General features: G+C 44.8%; 1 protein-coding gene across 1 annotated transcript in view; it reads left to right on the forward strand.

Annotated features, from left to right (window-relative positions):
- LOC115471198 (beta-microseminoprotein A1-like) overlaps window positions 1–22,131 on the forward strand; it is a 53,440-nt gene that overhangs the window by 12,028 nt on the left and 19,281 nt on the right. The window contains exon 3 of the mRNA XM_030204899.1: window positions 5,860–5,965. Within this exon, the coding sequence (XP_030060759.1) occupies window positions 5,860–5,965 (106 nt within the window). The remainder of the gene's footprint in view (window positions 1–5,859; window positions 5,966–22,131) is intronic.

Raw genomic sequence — 22,131 nt, forward strand, 5'->3', positions numbered from 1 at the left:
GGGGGGCAGACTCAAGAAAAATGTCAGGAAGTATTTTTTCACGGAGAGAGTAGTGGATGCTTGGAATGCCCTCCCACGGGAGGTGGTGGAAATGAAAACGGTAACGGAATTCAAACATGCGTGGGATAAACATAAAGGAATCCTGCTCAGAAGGAATGGATCCTAAAGAGCTTAGACGAGATTGGGTGGCAAAGCCAGTGGCGGGAGACGGAGATGGTGCTGGGCAGACTTATAAGGTCTGTGCCAGAGCCGGTGGTGGGAGGCGGGACTGGTGGTTTGGAGGCGGGGATAGTGTTGGGCAGACTTATACGGTCTGTGCCCTGAAAAGGACAGGTACAAATCAAGGTAAGGTATACACAAAAAGTAGCACATGTGAGTTTATCTTGTTGGGCAGACTGGATGGACCGTGCAGGTCTTTTTCTGCCGTCATCTACTATGTTACTATCTTGGATCATAAAAATCTTACCTATCTACAGCAGGCCAGACGACCAAGCCAGATGGTCCATGTTCTTTGCACGATTCAACTTTCGCCTCATTTTTCGACTGGCAGAGAAAAATATTAGGATGAATGCTTTATCCAGATCTGTTGATCTGGATCAATCACAGGAAGAACTACAATACCTGATAGACCCTGCTAGGGTTGTGGGCCATTCAGATTTCTCTCCCCCTCTAGGGAAAATGCCAGTGCCAAGAAGAGCTAGATGCAGGGTGATGCAATGGGCCCATTCTTCACTACTAGCTGGGTATCCTGGAGTTTGTAAGATCCTTCATCAGATATCCCGTCATTATTGGTGGCCACAGATGATTCAGGATGTATGCCAATTTGTACTTTCTTGTCCCGACTGTGCGCGACATAAGACACCTCATGATCGCCCATGGGGGCTTCAACCATTATCTATACTCACAAGGCCGTGGGAGGAAATTGCCATGGACTTCATTACAGATCTTCCTCTCTCCAATCTACATCAGTACTAGCCAATATTGAACTCTCTAAATTAAGACACTTTAATCCACATTATCATTACTGAACATTATACCTTGTCATACCCCAACTCACATATTCCGAATTACTTACTTATTACTTCTAATTTACCTATTTTTCTTTGTACCGTATTTGCAACAATATTTTGTATTCTGTTAATGATGTCCGCCTTTGCAACATAATGTAAGCCACAATGAGCCTGCAAATAGGTGGGAAAATGTGGGATACAAATGCAGTAAATAAATAAATAAATAATGTTATCTGGGTGGTGGTGGATCAATTTACTAAGATGGCGCATTTCATCCCTCTGCAAGGGTTACCCTCTGCCGCTACCCTAGCACAGATATTCTTCCAAAATATCTTTCACCTACGTAGACTCCTGTATCGAATCCTTAGTGATAGAGGGGTATAGTTTACCTCTCAATTTTGGCATCAACTATGTTCTCAACTTGGCGTAACCCTGGATTTTACTTCAGCCTACCACCCAATGGACAAACAGAGAGAGTAAATCAAACCTTTAAAAACTTCCTTCGCCTATATGTCAACAAAAAGCAGGATAATTGGGCTACCTTACTTCCTTGGGCTGAGTTTGCCAATGGGACTAAGTGAAACTTCACTCCCCAGATTAAGGCTCTTCCTCATGTCCTGATCAACGGTGATGCTCTGATTATTACATTACATTATTATAGTTCTTATAGCCTGCAACATCCATATCAAGTTCTGTGCAGGTTACAAACAAGAAGGCATGAACAATACCAAGGAAATACAATAACATCAGCATCAGATAATAACATTTGGAAACTACCAAGAAAATATAGTAGCAGCAGAATTCATAAAGGTTACAATTATGCTCTGTCGCAGTACCAGTGTTGGCAACAAGCTGCAGGCAGCTTGTGCATTCCCTTTCCATTTCAGCATTGCAGCAAAGGTAAACAAGATAAAAGTGGATTACTACTAGAAGAACTAAAGCACAGAATACTCAAACGGCAGCCATCTTGGATCCAGCAGAGACCTTATAAAACTTAGTATTAAGGCCATCCATCTCCAGGGCCTTGTCTATTACATAAGTACATAAGAAATGCCATACTGGGAAAAGACCAAAGGTCCATCGAGCCCAGCATCCTGTCCCCGACAGTGGCCAATCCAGGTCAAGGGCACTTGGCAAGCTACCCAAACGTACAAACATTTTATAAAAGTTATTTCCGAAATTGTGGATTTTTCCCAAGTCCATTTAGTAGTGGTCTATGGACTTGTCCTTTAGGAAACTGTCCAACCCCTTTTTAAACTCTGCCAAGCTAACCGCCTTGAAGAATTCATCACTGTTTCTACCTCCCCAGGAGAAATCAAAGCAATTAATGCTACTTAATCTGCTTCTGGATTATGAATTAGCTGCACCCCATCTAAATGGTTTCCAATTGATATCCAAGACAATAGACCCCTGTAAATAATGCAAATCATTGCTTATGTTTCCTGGTTCCCACAGCATATTCTCTTTGCTATCCTTAATTTTAGAAATGGAATTGAAAAATCTCCACTCGTTAAGGACCAGCAACCTGCTGCTTTATTGTCTAACTCTAAATAATTCTGCTTTAGCAGTTTCAGCTTATGGGCTTCATCTCCATTCAGCAAAGCATTTTAACTCGCCTTCAAAAATTGCTGAAGCACAGTGGGGTCCAAGAATTGTTTCTGCAGCTACTCTCATGATTGTTAACCAGAAAATATTCTAATTGTAGGTGTGTGTAGATCTTCCTATCATTTAGAAAACTATTATTTAACTTCCAGAAATTCCCACTGCCCCTCCAAGGGGAGCAACTCAAAGTGAGAGACACAGGTGGATGGTCCAACCATGAGATCATACCAATCTCGGCTTTAACAGCCAGTGTTACCACCCCAGGTCAATTTAATCATGTTCAAGCCTGGAATAGCTGTAGTGGGGCCTTGAATATAAAGTGTAATCCTACTCAAGACCATACAACTGCCTTCAGATATTTATAAATTTATAAGACTAAGAGGGGCATTTTCGATATGACATCTAAGTCCAACTTTAGATGTTTTGGAAAAAAACAGCCAAAATCTGAATAGGAAAGAAGTTCATTTTCAAAAAAGAAAAACGTCTGTCTTTTGTTTTCCAAAATACTGTTTCTAACAAGGTTTTGTGCTTTGGACATTTTGTTTTTTGGTCCATTAAAAAAAAATAGTCCGAGTGAAAAACATAGAAAAATCAAGCCATTGGGGTGTAGGAGGAGCCAGCATTTTTAGTAGACTGGTCTTCCAGACATCCCAGGAGATAAATGGGGCACCCTAGAGGGCACTGCAGTGGACTTCAAAAACATGCTCCCAGGTACACATCTCACTGTTGATCCCTTATCTTGTCTGCTGAGCCCCCCAAAACACACCCAAAACCCACTGCCTACAACTGTACACCACTACAGTAGCCCTTATGGGTGAGTGTGGCACCTATATGTGGGTATAGTGGGTTTCTGGTGAGTTTTGGAGGGCTCACAGTTTCCCCCACAAATGTGACAGGTAGAGGGAGATAGGGATCAGAGTCCCCCACTCCATGCTGCACTGCACTGCACTAACCACTACACTACTCCAGGGATCTGCATGCTGCTCTAATAGACCTGGCTCTAACAGCTGAGGCTGTCATAGAGGCTACTAAATCATATTTGTATTCATATTTGTGAGAGGTGGGAGGGGGTCAGTGACCACTGAGGGGGAGGTATTGGGGGGTCACCCCTGATTCTCTCCAGTGGTCATCTGGTTACTTAGGGCACCCTTTTGTGCCTTATTCGTTATAAAAACAGGTCTAGCTCAAAACATCTTAGTTTTAGTCCTGAACACTTTTGTTTTGTTCCATTATGGCTGAAAAACATCCAAGTGTTAGGAACATCCAGATCCCGTCCTTAACACGCCCCTGACACACACCCCTTGTGATATGAACACACTTCTGAAGGACTTCCTAGAAAAGCATATAAAAATTGGTTTTGAAAATACTAATTTGGACATTTTTGTGAGAAAAACATCAAAATGCAGATTTTTATGCCACTCTTTGGACATTTTTCTCTTTTGAAAATGAGCTTCTAAGTCCACCAGCTGGTACCTAGCACCTCCCTCAGAAAGCACTGCACACCTAGAATTGTCCAGTTGAGGATCTATAGTTAGATTTAGATCTACCACCCAAGATAATTCCACCCAAAGCATATTGTGTAATAGCACTAGTTACCTGAGGAAGAAGCTTGTCTTGTTGACATTAGGAATATATATATTGAATAAGGTATAAATATTCCCATGCAACCTAATACTAAAGAGCACAACTGACCCACTAGATTCCTTTTGACATCTCACACATGAATGTTAAGGTGTTTTGCACATAAGATTGCAACCCCCCCTTTTCTATGCCGACTCAGGTTAGAAGAAAAAAGTATCATGGGGAAGTCTCTTTGTTTTAATAGCTCTTCATGATTCCTTCTCAGATGGGTCTCCTGAACAAAACATATATCAGTCTGCAAGGCTTAGCTTCAAGAACCAGGAAATAACTCATCAAGGAAAAGGGAAGTCCATTAATAGTGAGGCATGCAATCCTTCATTTTGATACAATCATTCACACACGCCCCCCCCCCCTCAACAAGCCTCCAGTCAACCCCCTTCCATGTGTACCCAAACACACTGCGACTCTCTTCCACTATCACACACATCACCCTACTTGTGCAACCTCAGTCTCACTCTGCATACTCCCATCCCATCTCAACCAAATGTCTGTCAACTCCAACCTGACAGACCACTAGTGAAGGCTAGTGATGACCTCAGGTCAATGGCTCAGCATACAGGTAAAAAATTAAGAAACACAAATGGAACAAATTCCCAGTAGAACTCCGACATTTACATTTTAGATTAACCCAAAATCAGAATTCAACAACACTACTCAACCGGATGCCTGTTCTAAGTTTCAGATCCAGAAAATCACTCAGTACAAGTTTAGCCATCTGGCACTGGATCCGTCTTCTTCACAAAATTTTCAGAATTGTGCCTGAGTCTCTTTCCCCCCTTTGTGACTCACTGCCACTTAGGTGGATCTTTTAATTGAGCTCCACTCACCACTATTGGAGAGTCTGGAAACCCAGCCATTCTCGCCTCTTTTAATGCCCACCAGAGAATATTCTGTAGTATCGGGTATTCTCCATTTTTCAGTGACTGCATTACTAACAGATCAAATTAGAGACACCAGAATGTTCCCCTTCTATGGAAACAGAGGGCACATTGTGGTGATCCTGCTATATACATTTATTTGAATTTAGCCTACTCCGTTTCATTAGTGGTTCAAGATGAGTTACATTCAGGTACAGTAAGTATTTTCCTGTCCTCAGAGGGCTTACAATCTAACATTTGTACTTGAGGTAATGCAGGGTGATGGGACTATCCAAGTCAGAAGGAATGTTAATTGAACCTTGGCTTTCCTGGTTTTCTGACTATTGCTTTAACCAAGTATTAGCTATAGTTTATAACAGCTATGCTACAGAAAAGCTGTGGGACATGGCAGTTGTGGTATATAACAGCTGTGGTAGAGTGATGATAGCTGTGGACATGAAATTTAGTAAATGGCAGCTATGGGACACTGCAGGAGAACATAAGAACATAGGAATAGCCATACTGGGTCAGACCAATGGGCCATCTAGCCCAGTATCCTGCTTCCAACAGTGGCCAATCCAGGTCACAAGTACCTGGCAGAAAACCAATTAGTAGCACCATTCCATGCTGCCAAGTTATCCTGTGAGCTGGGAACTATGGTACAGAACTGTAATGCAGGACAGCTATTGGATCTGGAGTAGATGGAAGTTGATTGGGGTCTGCATTTTATATTGTTCTTTCTATTTCAGCATGCGTTGAACAAGATGGAACTCGTCATGACCTTGATACCACATGGGTAAGCAACTGCATGGATTGCAGTTGTGGCACAGATGGTTCTGTAAGCTGCTGTACCAAGTAAGTGTTGATCCAACTGTAAAGTCTGCTTTGGCAAGTAAAGTGGTGTGAATGTCTTCCTATTATACCCCTAGGGATTAGACCATAGGCATTTGTGTGTAAGGTTGAAGCGAACTCCAGCTCTTGTCTCAGCTTGTGATCTTACTAAGAGTTTATAGAATTGTTGCACAGTTTATGCATGTGCATTTTCCAAATATAAGGTGACCACATAAATTTAACAACATGCCCTGAAGTGCTTCCCAGAATACCTCTTTTTTGTGACCAGGTTTATGATATGTTAAGAAAGAACATGCATGCATTCAAGTGTACAGCGCTGCGTACGTCTAGTAGCGCTGTAGAAATGATAAGTAGTAGTAGTAGTAGTAGGTAACTGAAAAGTTACTTGCTAAACAGTCTGATTTACTTGAATCAGTGGGAATTTTCGACAGGAGGTGCATCTGCATTTCCCTCCATTCCCTTCTTGGCCTGGCCCCACAAAGATGTGGCAATTCCCTCCTTTCCACCATCCAGTCATTGCCCAGGCAGGCCAGCGGCAGCAGCACTCATAGGCTTCCTGCAGTCTGCACCGGGGCTTTCTCTCTGAACCAAGCTGCCCTTCAGAAAACAGGAAGTTGCATCAGAAGGGATGGGATGCTTCAGAGAGAAAGCCCCAGTGTGGGCGGCAGGAGGGAGGGAGAGAATTGCAAGATCTTTGCAGGGTCAGGCCAGGAAGGAAAGGGGAGAGATGCGGCGGGAGGGAGAAGGGAAGGACTGACAGGGAGTACGTACGCAACACATGCACTTTGAATCGATACACCACTGACTTGACTGAACTCTATTTTATGAAACCCAACAGAATCGGAAAGGAATTATATATAAGCATTCTATACTGGTCTATCTGTCTGGGAGCAAAATAACTTTTGAAAATTTAAAGGGACAAAATTTGGAGTAGTGGAAAAAAATATCATATTCAAAACTGGGCCAGACTGGACATAGATTCCATAGAAAACTCCCCAAAATATGGCCAAGTGCATATCTATGGAAGAAGCAGAACCAGCTTCTGCAGCACAGAAACTCTGATACACATAAATATAGCCATTAGGGTATTGCTCTTTTCCAACTCCCTCTTCCCTTCACTCTACTCTCTAGGTTACAGACACAGAGAGAACCAACACAATTACCACCCACACCCATGTACACAGATATAAGATATATCCACAGACACACACACACATACACGAATACACACAGACACAGGAATTTGAAACATTTCCATGAAGCATGTTCCACATGCTCCCCCCCCAACCAGGGCCACCAAGAGGAGGGGCGAGGGGGGCAAACTTCCACTGGCCAGGGCCTCCAAGAGGGCTCGGCGCTGGGATCTCTCTCTCCTTCACCTGACGGGACCTGGGTGATCACGTCCCGACAGGAGCAAGAGAGAGAAAATTCCGGCACCGGGCCCCCTTGGAGGCTGGGAAAGACCCGAAGGAGCACTCCACCATCAGAAGAAGCCTTCTTCCAGTGCTGCTCTTCTTCTCTCTGCCACATTGCCTGCCAAGCAGCTGCATTTCCCCTCAGGCCACGCATGCTCGGATTTGAAACCGAGCATGTGCAACATGAGAGAAAAACAGCTGCAGGGGCAGGCTTTGCGGCAGAGTGAAGAAGAGCAGCGCTGGAGGAAGACTCTTCTACTGGCGGGGCCTTGGGATCCCCGCCAGCCAAGATATTTACAGTTGCAGGGGGCAACAGCGATCCTGGGGGGGGGGGTGGCAGCAATCCTGGGGGGGTGGCGACAGCGGTGGCGATGATCCTGTGGGCCCGGCTCAGTCTCTCAGCAGCCCCACCCCCAACTGTTGTCATACCCATCTTGCTGGGCTGGATCTTAGTGATTCAGATTAGCATTTCATTTTCTTTATTGACAATTGTACTGCAAGACTTATGGCCCGATCATCAAAAGCGCCGGAATTTACTACCACAGCAGCACCCTAAACTAACTACCTCATGATCGAAGCTAATAGTATGCAAATGATATGCTATTAGCTTCCATCATGAGGAAGCAAAGAGGGCAGATGGGTGTGGGCTATCATCAGCCAAGCTGTCAGTGTCAACTCAGGCTATCACTGACAGCCCAGGGGTCCAGTGGGCCCCCGGACCCCCCCCCCTCCCCGCAATTGGATAGGCTCACATACAAATAAAAAAAAACACCCTGGTGGTCCAGTGGGACCCCTGTCCCTCACTCCCCCCCCCCCCCCCCCCGTCCACCGGCACACGTCCAATGGGATCCACAACAGGGGTCCTGACCTGACTCAACCCCCCCCCCCCCCCCCGAAAGCTTGCCCTGGTGGGCTAGTGGTGGGGAAGTTCCCCCAACTCAACCCCCTCCCCAGTACCATCAAAGTTGGAAGAGGAGGGACTAGCACTCCTTCCCTCTCAGCAGGCATACTGGTATGTATTGGGTGGGGCTTAGCTTCCATATCACGGATGCACCGGACAAGACAGGGTGCTGCCATTTTGAGGAGGTGCCTGCTGAGGAGGAAGGAGTGCTAGTCCCTCCTCCTTCAACTTTGAAGGTACTGCGATGGCAGTTGAGGATGTCCTTCGCTATGCCTCCGTCCCTGCGACGGCAGTTGAGGATATCCAAAGTGTGGATGCTTCTGTGAGAAGGACATCCATGCCTTTGCTATGCCTCCGACACCCCCTTTATTTATTTGGATTTTAGATGTCAAGTTGCAGCAGTGGGATTTGAACTGGCCACCTCTGGATTGCAAGACCAGTGCTCTAACCACTAGGCCACTCCTCCACTCCACTCCTTTGAAATTTGGCTGTCACTGGGGGAGGGGGGCAGTTCAGGACATCCAAAATGTTTGAAAGAAGGATGTCCACGCCTTAGCTATGCCTCCGCTGACACACACTGCGACGGACCTGAGTATGACATTTCAGGCTGGCAAAAAATAAATTTTAAGTTGTTTTTTTTCAGGGTGGGAGGGGGTTAGTCACCACTGGGGGAGTCAGGGGAGGTCATCCCTGATTCCCTCAAGTGGTCATCTGGTCAGTTCGGGCACCTTTTTGGTCGTGAAAAAAAATGGACCATGTAAAGTCGGCCAAATGCTCGTCAGATACACCCTATTGTCGGCCAAGGATGCCCATCTCTAATCACGCCCCAGTCCCAACTTCGGTACGGTGCCGACACGCCCCCGTGAACTTTGGTCGTCCCCACGCGGAAAGCAATTGAGGACGCCCAAAATCGGCTTTCGATTATGCCGATTTGGGCAACCCTGAGAGAAGGACGCCCATCTCCCGATTTGTGTCAGAACATGGGCGCCTTTCTCTTTTGAAAATTCCCCTAATAGCTTTCTTAATGGCTCAGGGGCGTAGCCAGACACCCAATTTTGAGTGGGCCTGAGCCAGTCGTGTGCTGGTAAATGTTTAACAATGGGCTCTCTCTCAACCCCCCCCCCCCCAACTGTAGATATTTATGTAACTGTATTATACATTCTGTTGGTACAAAGGATATGTGCAGACAGCAATCAATTTACAAATAATATTAAAAATACAATATTGTTTACTGTAAATTCCATATGGCCAGTTGATTTTTGTGAATGCTTTGGTTGATTTTTGCCGCACTCTTGTAACTGTAGCCAGTGGCGTAGCTACATGGGGCCTGGGGGGCCTGGGCCCCCGTAGATTTGGCCCTGCCCCCCTGCCGACGACCCGCTCGACCCCCTCCCGCCGCCGCCTACCTTTGCTGGCGGGGGACCCCAACCCCTCGCCAGCCGAAGTCCTCCTTGCAAAAGCCTTCCTTCTGTTTCTGACGTCCTGCACGTACAATGTGCACGAAGCCTTGCAGATCAGCTGATCTGCAAGGCTTCGTTCTGTGAGTCTGACGTCCTGCACGTACAACGTGCAGGATATCAGAAACAGAAGGAAGCCTTTTGCGAGGAGGACCTCGGCTGGCGGGGGGTTGGGGTCCCCCGCCAGCAAAGGTAGGCGACGGCGGGTTGGCGGCGGGAGGGGGGTCGTCGGCGGGGGGGGCAAAGTTGGTGGTGGCGGGGTCGACAATGACTGGTGGGTGGGCGGTGTCAGCGGCAATGGCAGGGGGGGGGGGCTAAAATGTGCCCCATCACCTCGGGCTCTGGCTCTCCCCTCCCGCCAAAGTCTGGCTACGCCCCTGACTGTAGCCAACCTATATTTGCTATTCATCCAAGATTTAACAAATAGAGTTGCATCCCAATCTGCTAACTCTTTCCCAATAAATTTATTGACATTAAATCTGACATATAATTTACTGTCAGACTATCTCTCACCCTATATACCACCCACTATGGGGAAACTAGAACAAGCTGAACTGTTAAAGATTCGTACGCAGACACAACATGCTTGCAGAATCGTTCACCTCAGTAGCACATGCAGAACATGGATAGACCCTCAACTGATATAAAATAGGGAGCTCAAAATAACAGGCAGACAAAAACTGGAGAACTCCAAAGAAAGCCAGATTCTATAAGCAATGAAAATACTGGTAAAAGTAACAGAAATGCATTTTCTTCCATTGCTAAATACAAAATTGAGATATACAATTCCGAAAAAGCAAACATCCATGAACAGCACGTCTCCCTTTCCTTTCCCTCCTATCCATGAGCAGCATGTCCCCCTCTCCTCTCCATCCCCTTGTATGTGCTGCATTTCCCCCTTTTCCCTTCCCTCCATGTACAGCATGTCCCCCCTCCTCTCCCTTCCCTCTCATCCATATACAGCTTGTCCCCTTCTCTCCCTCTCAACCACGGACAGCGTGTCCTCCTTCTCTCTCTCTCATCCACGAGCAGCTAGTCCTCTTCTCTGCCTCTCAGCCACTTGCAGCTTCTCCCCTCCTTTCCCTCTCATTCTCTTCCTCTCATCCACACACAGCTTGCCTCCCTTTTCTCCCTCTCATCCGTTTACAGCTTATCCCCTTCTCTCCCTCTCATCTATATGCAGCTTGTCCCCTTCTCCCCCCCTCATCCCATGGCAATTTTGCGAGACTGCCACTGAAATTTGCAACAGCCATTTTCAGTATGGAGAGTGAAGACTGCACAGGCAGGAGTGTAGGAGGGTTGCTCCTGCCCCAGCTGACCTGACTCAACAACTGACTCACAAAATTTTACAAAACCTAACAACTGGTTCTTGCAAGCCAGTGCAAGCCAGATCCAGCACATCACTGGTCTGAGCCCAAGGTGGGTGAGCATGCCAACCCCACACCTTGCCTGACATCTCTCCCTCCCCTCTCCCATAGGTGATCAAGTTTCTCAACTCCACTTCCCCCAACCCTCCCCCAGGTACCCTTTAAAGCCTTCAGTTCTTCGCCAGAAACGAGCGACGACTTGACTCATACCTGCTGCATGCGCCAGCCTCTGACCTGGTTCCGCCTATGCAGAAACGGGAAGTTGCGTCAGAAGGAAGGCTCAAAGCTGATGCAAACAGCGAGTATCAGTCTCTGCTTGCTACCAGAGAACAACTGAAGGATTTAAAAGTTACCGGGAGTTGATGGGTGGCGTTAAGAGACTCGATCACCTGAGGGGAGAGGGGAGGGAGAGTTGCCCGGAGTTTTCAGCTGGCAGGGCTTCGGGGTCCCTGCCAGCCACATCTCAACTGTATCTCTGATCTACTTCTTCTCCCCTCCCCCACCAACTCTTGCACTCATGAAAATCCCCTGTATCAGAGGATAATTATTTTCTATGGTCTATGGCGGAGCTAGGAGAAAGTTTGGAAGGTTTATCTCCTAGATACAACTTCACTAGCTTCCACGCTACAACTCCACTTATGCTGCTCAAGAGTGGAGGAACGGTTGGAAAACCACGTTCATCATGTTGGAGTCCACTGTTTGGCTACCATTACTTTGGAATGTTCCGTTTACAAATGTTATATGAATAGCACATTTGAATTCCAGTTTGCAGACAGTCCAAGAGGCAGGAAGCTAATTGAAGACTAACTAGTCTGCAGAAACAGCAAGAGCAACCATAGTGGATGGCAAACTATCTTAGCCGCATGCTTTACAGGGCACCTAACATTTGTTGGGTAAATGCGTTTGTAATTAAGCGGCACCATTTGCATTTTCTTCAATAATAAATGCAAGCTCCATTCTAAGTGTGAACTTTTTTCAGAGAGTCAACCTCATATTCATATTAAATTAACATTGGGAGGAAAAGACTTCAGAAGCTCAGCGCTCCAATATTGTGGTAGACTTCTGTCTAACAACCGAGCTGCTTCCTCATTAGTCAGACAAACCTCCTCAACATAATTTTGCTATATTTTACTTTTTTGTAATTTTCTATTTTCCAATTTAAATTGCTTTTTTCAAATTCAGTTTCATGACAAAAAGTTAGCAACATAGAAACTGGATTCTACTCAACAGCAGTTTCACTTATTGCTTCTTCAGGAGTTATTTCTGATTGTTACCCATCACAATGTCCTAAAATATAAACACACATCAAGTTAAACTCATTCTATGGTGTTCAATAGCTCCTAAACTACTAAGCATACTAAAGTTTACTTTACCTTATAGACACTGATCACCTTGACTGTTTTGCGGGAAACCTATTAAAACAAAATGGCACTTGCTACTTAACAATCGGCTCTGCACCAATCTAATAGTATGTTTGGCTTTACATGAAACATTGGTCTAAATAAACATCCATCACCTACTCTTCCACAAAAATCAATCTTACTTATATTATTAGTCGCTAACGTTTCAATACCTTACTGTGAAATATATTCTTATAAAATACTTGAAAAAACCTTAATTTTAAAGAAAGACTTTCAATTCTATTTTCATGTTTAAACCCTTTGGAGAAATAGATTGTAACTTAAAAATCCATCGCTGCTCCAATTGTAATAATTTTGTCCCCTATCACCACCCCCTCCCCCTATTTGCATTTTAGCATCCAACTATTTATCTCATACCCTAAGGCATGATATAATTGTAATGGGTTAATATTTCTCTTAATACATATACCCGGCTTCTTGTTTTGTATATTCTTTCTTGATATTTATTAAACCAGCAGACTTGTGCAAAACATTTGTGGTGGTCCCAGCATTTGCCTCTATGCTCCAACCTGACTCAGACATTCTCTCTACCCCCATATCAAGCAAACTCTCTCTCCGCCTCCCTGTCCCTCTTTTCCTTTCTCATTCCATGCACTTTCTCTCTACATTCTCTCTCCTCCCATCCTCCCTCACAAAACACACACTCTCTCTCCTCTGCTCCTCAACTTCCATAACCCCCATAGCTCACCTTCTCTCACAGTGCCATAGTTCTTCCACTTCAGTAGTCATAAGAACATAAGAGTAGCCATACTGGGTCAGACCAGTGGTCCATCTAGCCCAGTATCCTTTTTCCAAACAGTGGCTAAGCCAGGTCATAAGTACTTGACAAAAACCCAATAAGCAGCAACATTCCATGCTACCAATCCCGGGGCAAGCAGTTGCTTCTCCATGTCTGTCTCAATAACAGACTATGGACTTTTCCTCCAGGAATTTATCCAACCCTTATTTAAACCCAGATATGCTAGCCACTGTTAATACATCCTCCAGCAATTAGTTCCAGAGCTTAACTATTCGTTGAGTAAAAAAAAATATTTCCTTTTATTTGTTTTAAAAGTATTTCCATGTAACTTCCTCGAGTGTCCCCTAGTCTTTGTACTTTTGGAACGAGTAAAAAATCGATTTACTTCTACTCGTTCTACATTACTCAGGATTTTGTAGACCTCAATTATATCTCCCCTCAGCCGTCTCTTTTCTAAGCTGGAGAGCCCTAACCTCTTTAGCCTTTCCTCATACGGGAGGAGTTCCATCCCCTTTATCATTTTGGTCGCTCTACTTTGAACATTTTCTAATTCCGCTAAATCTTTTTTGAGATATGGCGACCAAAACTGAACACAATACTCAAGGTGAGGTCGCAGCATGGAACAATACAATGGCATTATAGTATTTTCGGTCTTATTCACCATCCCTTTCCTAATAAATCTAGCATCCTGTTTGCTTTTTTGGCCACCACCACACACTGAGCAGAAGATTTCAGCGTATTATCTACAATGACACCTAGATCTTTTTCTTTAATGCTGACCTACAAGGTGGACCCTAGCATCAGGTAATAATGACTCGGATTATTCTTTCCAAAGTCCATCACCTTGCATCTGTCCACATTAAATTTCATCTGCCATTTGGATGCCCAGTCTTCCAATTTCCTAAGGTCTTCCTGCAATATTTCAAAGTCCGCACGTGTTTTAATAACCTTGAATAGTTTTGTATCATCTGCAAAAGTAATCACCTCATTCGTCATTCCAATTTCCGTATCATTTATATATATGTTAAATAGCACCGGTCCCAATTCAGATCCCTGTGGCACTCCAAGTTTCACCCTCCTCCATTGAGAAAAATGACCATTTAACCTTACTGTCACAAAATGCCTAACCACCTCCTGGGGTTACCCTGCAGCCACTTAGAGGGTCTATCCCCAGCACTGCTCAGGTCCACCTGCACCTGCCGCTCGTGCTCTACACTAGCACCCTCCTCCCACCTCTTGGCAAGTCTCCCACTCTCAAATTATCCCCAGTGATTTCTAGGTTACTGGAGCCACACTCCCAGTGGTCCCACAGTTCCCAGGATTTTAGATAGTGCTGGGGAGGAGCCGGCTGTCTTGGTACATGTGGGTACCAATGACATAGGAAGATGTGGGAGAGAGGTTCTGGAAGCCAAATTTAGGCTCTTAGGTAGAAAGCTCAAATCCAGATCCTCTAGGGTAGCATTTTCTGAAATGCTACCCGTTCCACGCGTAGGGCCCAAGAGACAGGCAGAGCTCCGGAGTCTCAATGTGTGGATGAGACGATGGTGCAAAAAGGAGGGTTTTAGATTTGTTAGGAACTGGGCAACATTCTGGGGAAGGGGGAGCCTATTCCAAAAGGATGGGCTCCACCTTAACCAGAGTGGGACCAGGCTGCTGGCATCGGCATTTAAAAAGGAGATAGAAAACTTTAAAACATTTAAACTAGAAATGGGGGGACGGCCGACAGTTGCTCAAAAGCGCATGGTTCGGGATAAGGTATCTTTCTAAGATATCACCAAAACAGGGAAAAATAGGGTATCCTGATAGTGAGGTTGCAAAAGAGACCGTAGTAGATCAGGTGTCCTTAAATAAAAATAAAAATCAGACAAAAGATTGCAAATTAATACTGTCAAGTACTGAGTATGATGTAAATAGGAACAACAAACATAGGGCGTAGTTTGACTGTTTCATTTGGGGGGGGGGCAAAGGATGGGGCGGGGTATATTAGTATATTCATTTGCATATATATATATATATGGAAATGAATATGCTAATATGGAGGAAAGAAGGAAGAGCTGGCTTTTTTGTGAATAACCATATATGTATGAGATATCTCATATATATTCATTATGGTTATTCCCAAAAAAGCCAGCTCTTTCTCCCTTCCTTCCTTCCTTCCTTCCTTCCTTCCTTCCTTCCTTCCTTCCTTCCTTCCTTCCTTCCTTCCTCCTTATCCAGAACTCCCTCTTCCCCACCCCCTTTCCCATACCATGCCAGTGTAGACCTTAGAAATGCATAAGCTCTAAATGTAGATCCTTCAAGAGGTAGTATGTCATGATTTAAGCTCTACACCCTTTCTGATGTTTTGGTGCCACCTCAATAAGGCCAACACACAATCTCTCCACTGCAAAACACTATACACAAACTTGTGCAAAAACACACTCATAACTTTACTAAACCATAACAACACTAATTCCAAGGTAAGGACGAGGTACACCTTATGCGTGGAAAGGCAGCACTATAATTACATCGGGCTCTAAAACACCAATACACTACCTAGTGACAAAAAAGGGCTGCAAATACTACACACTAGCAGAATAGTGCACCTTGATCACACATGAAAAACACATGACAGAACAGATGACACAAGGAACTAGAAAAAAAATATGAAGGCAAAATACTGAACTGGAAAGTTACCTCAAGAAGTCAGACTCAGAATGCAGCAATACTAGAAAAATTGAAACTTACATGAAAAATATCACAGATGCACATTTCCAAAAGCTGACATATTCCAATTAATACATTCTGAACAAAATACTTTTTTTTACTTTTGTTGTCTGATCATTTAGTTTTTCTATTCGCTTTGGTCCCAGTGTCTTATGTTTTATGCAGTCTTCTTTCCATTTGATATTTTTTCTCTCACCATGTCCACCATCCTCCTGTGTCCATATGCATCCTGTCTACTATCTGTAGCCCTGTCCCTATCCTTCCTCCAATTTCAGCATCTGCCCTCAAAGTGTTCTGATCCAGCCCTTAAATTCAGCAATTTTCCCTCCATCAATATCCAGCATTCTCCTCACTCCCCTTCCCTCCATCCATGTGCATGTACTTCCTCTGTCTTCCCTCCCCTCCATCCATGTCCAGCATTCCTCCTCTCTCCCTTCCCCTCCATCTGTGCACATCTCCTTCCTTTGTCTTTCCTTCCCTTCATCCTTAACCAACATTTCTCCTCTCTTCCGTGCCTTCCACTCCATCCATGTCCAGCAATTCTCCCCTCTTCCCTCCCTTCCATCTATGTGCATCTCCTTCCTGACTTCCATCCCCGCCATCCATCCATGTCCAGCAACTCTCCATTCTCCCCTGCCCTCCATCCACCCATATCCAGCAAATTTCTTCTCTCCCCTGCCCCCATTCATCCATCCATGTTCAGCAATTCTCCTCTTCCCTGCCCTCCCCTCCATCCATCCATGTCCAGCAATTCTCCTCTCTCCTGTCCAGCAATCTCTTCTCTCCCTCTGCCATCCCCTCCTCTCCATGTCCAGCAATCTCTTCTCTCCCCTGCCCTCCCCTCCATGTCCAGAAATCTCATCTCCCCCTGCCCTCCCCTCCCATCCATGTCCAGCGATCTCTCCCCTGCCCTCCACTCCTCCACGTTCAGTGATCTCTTCTCTCCCCCTGCCCTCCCCTCCTCTCCATGTCCAGCAATCTCTTCTCTCCCCTGCCCTCCTCTCCATGTCCAGTGATCTCTTCTCTCCCTTCCCTTCCATCCATCCATGTCCAGCAACTCTGCATTCTCCCCTGCCCTCTCCTCCATCCACCCATATCCAGCAAATTTCCTCTTTCCCCTGCCCTCATTCATTCATCCATGTCCAGCAATGCTCCTCTTTCCCCTGCCCTCCCCTCCTCTCCTGTCCAGCGATCTCTTCTCTCCCCCTGCCCTCCCCTACTCTCCATGTCCAGCGATCTCTTCTCTCCACCTGCCCTCCCCTCCTCTCCATGTCAAGCTATCTCTTCTCTCCCCCTGCCCTCCTCTCTCATCCAAGTCCAGCGATCTTTTCTCTCCCCCTGCCCTCCCCTCCCATCCATGTTCAGTGATCTCTTCTCTCCCTTGCCCTCCCCTCCCATCCATGTTCAGCGATCTCTTCTCTCCCCCTGCCGTCCCTTCCTCTCCATGTCCAGCGATCTCTTCTCTCCCCCTGCCCTCCCCTCCTCCATGTCCAGCAACTCTCCATTCTCCCCTGCCCCCATTCATCCATTCATGTCCAGCAATTCTCCTCTCTCCCCTGCCCTCCCCTCCTCTCCTGTCCAGCAATCTCTTCTCTCCCCCTGCCCTCCCCTCCCCTCCTGTCCAGCAATCTCTTCTCTCCCCCTGTCCTCCCCTCCTCTCCATGTCCAGCGATCTCTTCTCTTCCCCTGCCCTCCCTCCTCATCCAGCGATTCTCCCTGCCCTCCCTCACCTCCCTTACAGCCCTCCTCTCTGTTCCTTTCTGCCCCCCCCCCCCCCCGCGCGTTTAACCGTTTTACTTTCAGGTGCAGCGACAGCAGTGACGAGGACAACACAGCAGGCTCACCTCCAGCTTCTCCCTTCGCTCACACAGTGTCCCACCTTCTGCAATGATGTATTTCCTGTTTCCAAGAAGGCGGGACACTGTGTGAGCGAAGGGAAAAGCTGGAGACGAGCCCGCTCTGTTGTCTTCACTGCTGTCGCTACGCCTGAAAGTAAAACAGTTAAACGCACATGGGGGGAAAGGAATGGAGAGGAGGGCTGTCCGTCAGGGAGCTGAGGGCGGGAAGGAGGGACAGTCGAAGAGCTGCCTTGCACCAGCCCTGCGTTTCACCCCCCCCCCCCCAAACTACGCCCATGTATTGCACTAAATGAAAAATTAGATATAATAGGCATCTCTGAGACCTGGTGGAAGGAGGATAACCAGTGGGACATTATCATACTGGAGTACAAATTATATCGTAGTGATAGGGTGGATCGAATTGGTGGAGAGGTAGCAATGTATATTAAGGAGGGCCTTGAATCAAATAGATTAAAAATTCTGCAAGAAACAAAACACTTCTTGGAATCACTGTGGATTGAAATTCCATGTGTAAAAGGGAAAAGGATAGTGATAGGAGTGTACTACAGTCCACCTGGCCAGGATGAACAGACAGATGCAGAAATGTTAAAGGAAATTAGGGACACAAACAAACTGGGCAACACAATAATAATGGGTGATTTCAATTACCCCGATATTGACTGGGTAAATGTAACATCGGAGCATGCTAGGGAGGTAAAATTCCTTGATGAAATCAAGGACAGCTTTATGGAGCAGCTGGTACAGGAGCCAATGAGAGAAGGAAAAATTCTAGACCTAGTCAGTGGAGCGCATGATCTGGTGCAGGAGGTAATGGTGCTGGGGCCACTTGAAAACAGTGATCATAATATGATCGGATTTGATATTAGCATTGAAGTAAGTATATGTAGAAAATCAAATACGTTAGTGTTTAACTTTTTTAAAAGGAGACTATGTTAAAATGAGAAGAACGGTGAAAAAAAAACTTAGAGGAATGACTGCGAGGGTCAAAAACTTACATCAGGCGTGGATGCTGTTCCAAAACACCATCCTGGAAGCCCAGGCCAAATATATTCTGCATATTAAAAAAGGAGGACGGAAGACCAAATGACAGCCGGAATGGTTAAAAAGTGAGGTGAAGGAAGCTATTAGAGCTAATAGAAAATCCTTCAGAAAATGGAAGAAGGAACCGACTGAAAATAATAAGAAATAGCATAAGGAATGTCAAGTCAAATGGAAATAAGGAAGGCTAAAAGGGACTTCGAAAAAAGATTGCATTGAAGGCAAAAACAAAAGAATTGGTTGGACCGCTAGATGACTGAGGAGTAAAAGGGGTGATCAGGGAAGACAAAGCCGTAGCGGAGAGATTAAATAAATTCTTTGCTTCGGTCTTCACCGAGGAAGATTTGGGTGGGATACCGGTGCCAGAAATGATATTCGAAGCTGACGAGTCGGAGAAACTTAATGAATTCTCTGTAAACCTGGAGGATGTAATGGGGCAATTCTACAAACTGAAGAGTAGCAAAGCTCCTGGACCGGATGGTATTCATCCCAGAGTACTGATAGAACTGAAAAATGAGCTTGCGGAGCTATTGTTAGAAATATGTAATTTGTCCTTAAAATCGAGTGTGGTACCAGAAGATTGGAGGGTGGCCAATGTAACGCCGATTTTTTAAAAAAGGTTCCAGAGGAGATCCAGGAAATTATAGACCAGTGAGCCTGACGTTGGTGCCGGGCAAAATGGTAAAAGACATCGGTGCCGAGCAAAATGGTAGAGACTATTAATAAGAACAAAATTATAGAGCATATTCAAAAGCATGGATTAATGAGACAAAGTCAACATTAATTTAGTGAAGGGAAATCTTGCCGCACCAATCTACTACATTTCTTTGAAGGAGTGAACAAACATGTGGATAAAGGTGAGCCAGTTAATATTGTGTATCTGGATTTTCAGAAGGCATTTGACAAAGTACCTTATGAAAGACTCCAGAGGAAATTGGAGAGTTGTGGGATAGGAGGTAGTGTTCTATTGTGGATTAAAAACTGGTTAAAAGATAAAAAACAGAGAGTAGGGTTAAATGGTCAGTATTCTCAATGGAGAAGGGTAGTTAGTGGGGTTCCCCAGGGGTCTGTGCTCGGACCGCTGCTTTTTAACATATTTATAAATGACCTAGAGATGGGAGTAACTAGTGAGGTAATTACATTTGCTGATGACACAAAGTTATTCAAAGTCGTTAAATCGCGGGAGGATTATGAAAAATTACGAGAGGGTATCTAAATGGCTGATGACATTTAATGTGAGCAAGTGCAAAGTGATGCATGTGGGAAAGAGGAACCCGAATTATAGCTACATCATGCAAGGTTCCATGTTAGGAGTCACGGACCAAGAAAGGGATCTAGGTGTCGTCGTTGATGATACGTTGAAACCTTCTGCTCAGTGTGCTGCTGTGCACTTCGAATATTGTGTTCAATTCTGGTTGCCGCATCTCAAAAAAGATATAGTGGAATTAGAAAAGGTGCAGAGAAGGGCAATGAAAATAATAAAGGGGATGGGACGACTTTCCTATGAGGAAAGGCTAAAGCAGCTAGGGCTCTTCAGCTTAGAGAAAAGGCAGCTGAGGGGAGATATGATAGAGGTCTATAAAATAATGAGTGGAGTTGAATGGGTAGATGTGAAGCATCTGTTTACACTTTCCAAAAATACTAGGACTAGGGGGCATGCGATGAAGCTACAATGTAGTAAATTTAAAACGAATCGGTGAAAATGTGGTAAAGGCGGTTAGCTTAATGGAGTTTAAAAAAGGTTTGGACGGCTTCCTAAAGGAAAAGTCCATAGACCGTTATTAAAGTGACTTGGGGAAAATCCACAATTTCTGGGATAAGAAGTATAAAATGTTTTGTACTTTTTTGGGATCTTGCCAGGTATTTGTGACCTGGATTGGCCAATGTTGGAAACAGGATGCTGGGCTTGATGGCCCTTTGGTCTTTCCTAGTATGGCAATAATTATGTACTTAGGTTTCTTTGCAAAAGCCCCACAATAAAATATGATGTATACATTTTTAAAACATTTTCTCTTCTGTTTAAATTTATATCCCTGTTATGGCAAAAAAAATGAACAAATATTTCCACTTCATTGCAATACCTCACATCAGAAGAGGGATTAGCTATGTATACTGCTCTGCTTAATTAGAAGTTGGGACTCCTATCTTTCAATGGATTTGTGACTAGAAGCATTTAAGTGGTAAGTCTTAAAAGTCACGAGGCATCACATGCATTGCATGCATGGTTGCCAACTCATGAAAATGTTTTTATTGACAGTTTGACAGATTTTCTACTGAGTTTTTATTTTAATAGACATAACAGTTTACTTTTGTTTTGGTCACAGCAGAATTTAACTATGCTGAAATTCACCTCTTTGTGCTGTGCATTGAGCCATATTCCGGAACCTACAGTAATAGAGACAGGCCCTATTGCACATGACCTTTTATACTGACATAACACAAGAGGAATCTAACATAATGGAGGCAATTCTATAAATGAATGCTATAATGTAGACACTCAAATTACATGGGCTACAGCAAAATGATTGCTATAGACTTAGATACATTCAACCACAGCTGATTCTGTGTGAACCAGTTAACTTTCTGATTCAGTTTGGTAGAAATTACAGGCATGTTGGATGGTGAATTGAAGGAATAAAGGAGTGTATGCCATTTTGGCATAAATAAAGAAAGTCCAGTGATTGAATCGGAAGAGCATGAGGAGCCAAGAAAATGTTAGTGTATGGGACTCAAAACTAAGAATTCAGGAATGCCTGAGGAGAGGAAATGAGGAGTGGAATAAACGTTAGAGTGGTAGACCACAAAAGAATGGTCTGCAAGATATGATCTGACCCAGGAGTACACTATACCTGAGATATGAAGATCAGCAAGACTCTGAAGAAGAATGGAATAACTGACAAGGTCAAATGCATCTGAGAGGTCAAAGAAAATTGGAAGAACATCTTTATCGCCATCCAAAATCTACCTAATGTAGTTTGTGAGACCTAGGAGTGTACATTCGGTGGAGTGATGGGAAGGGAAGCCTGGCTGTCAGGGATGGAGTGAATTAGGTTTCTCAAGGTAATCAGTCAATTGAATAGTGACTAACTTTTCAACAATTGGGAAACATATGGAAGATTTGAGATGGGCTGATAATTGTCCACCAGAGCAAGTTTGGCTGTAGGATCTTTGGGCAAAAGATGGACAATAGCTTCCCTCCAAATGTCAGGGAAAGTTCCTGTAGTTAAACTTAAGGAAAGCATAGAATGAAAGGCGACAATGGTTTG

Source organism: Microcaecilia unicolor, chromosome 5, assembly GCF_901765095.1.
Source record: "Microcaecilia unicolor chromosome 5, aMicUni1.1, whole genome shotgun sequence".
In the NCBI taxonomy this organism is placed as follows: Eukaryota; Metazoa; Chordata; class Amphibia; order Gymnophiona; family Siphonopidae; genus Microcaecilia; species Microcaecilia unicolor.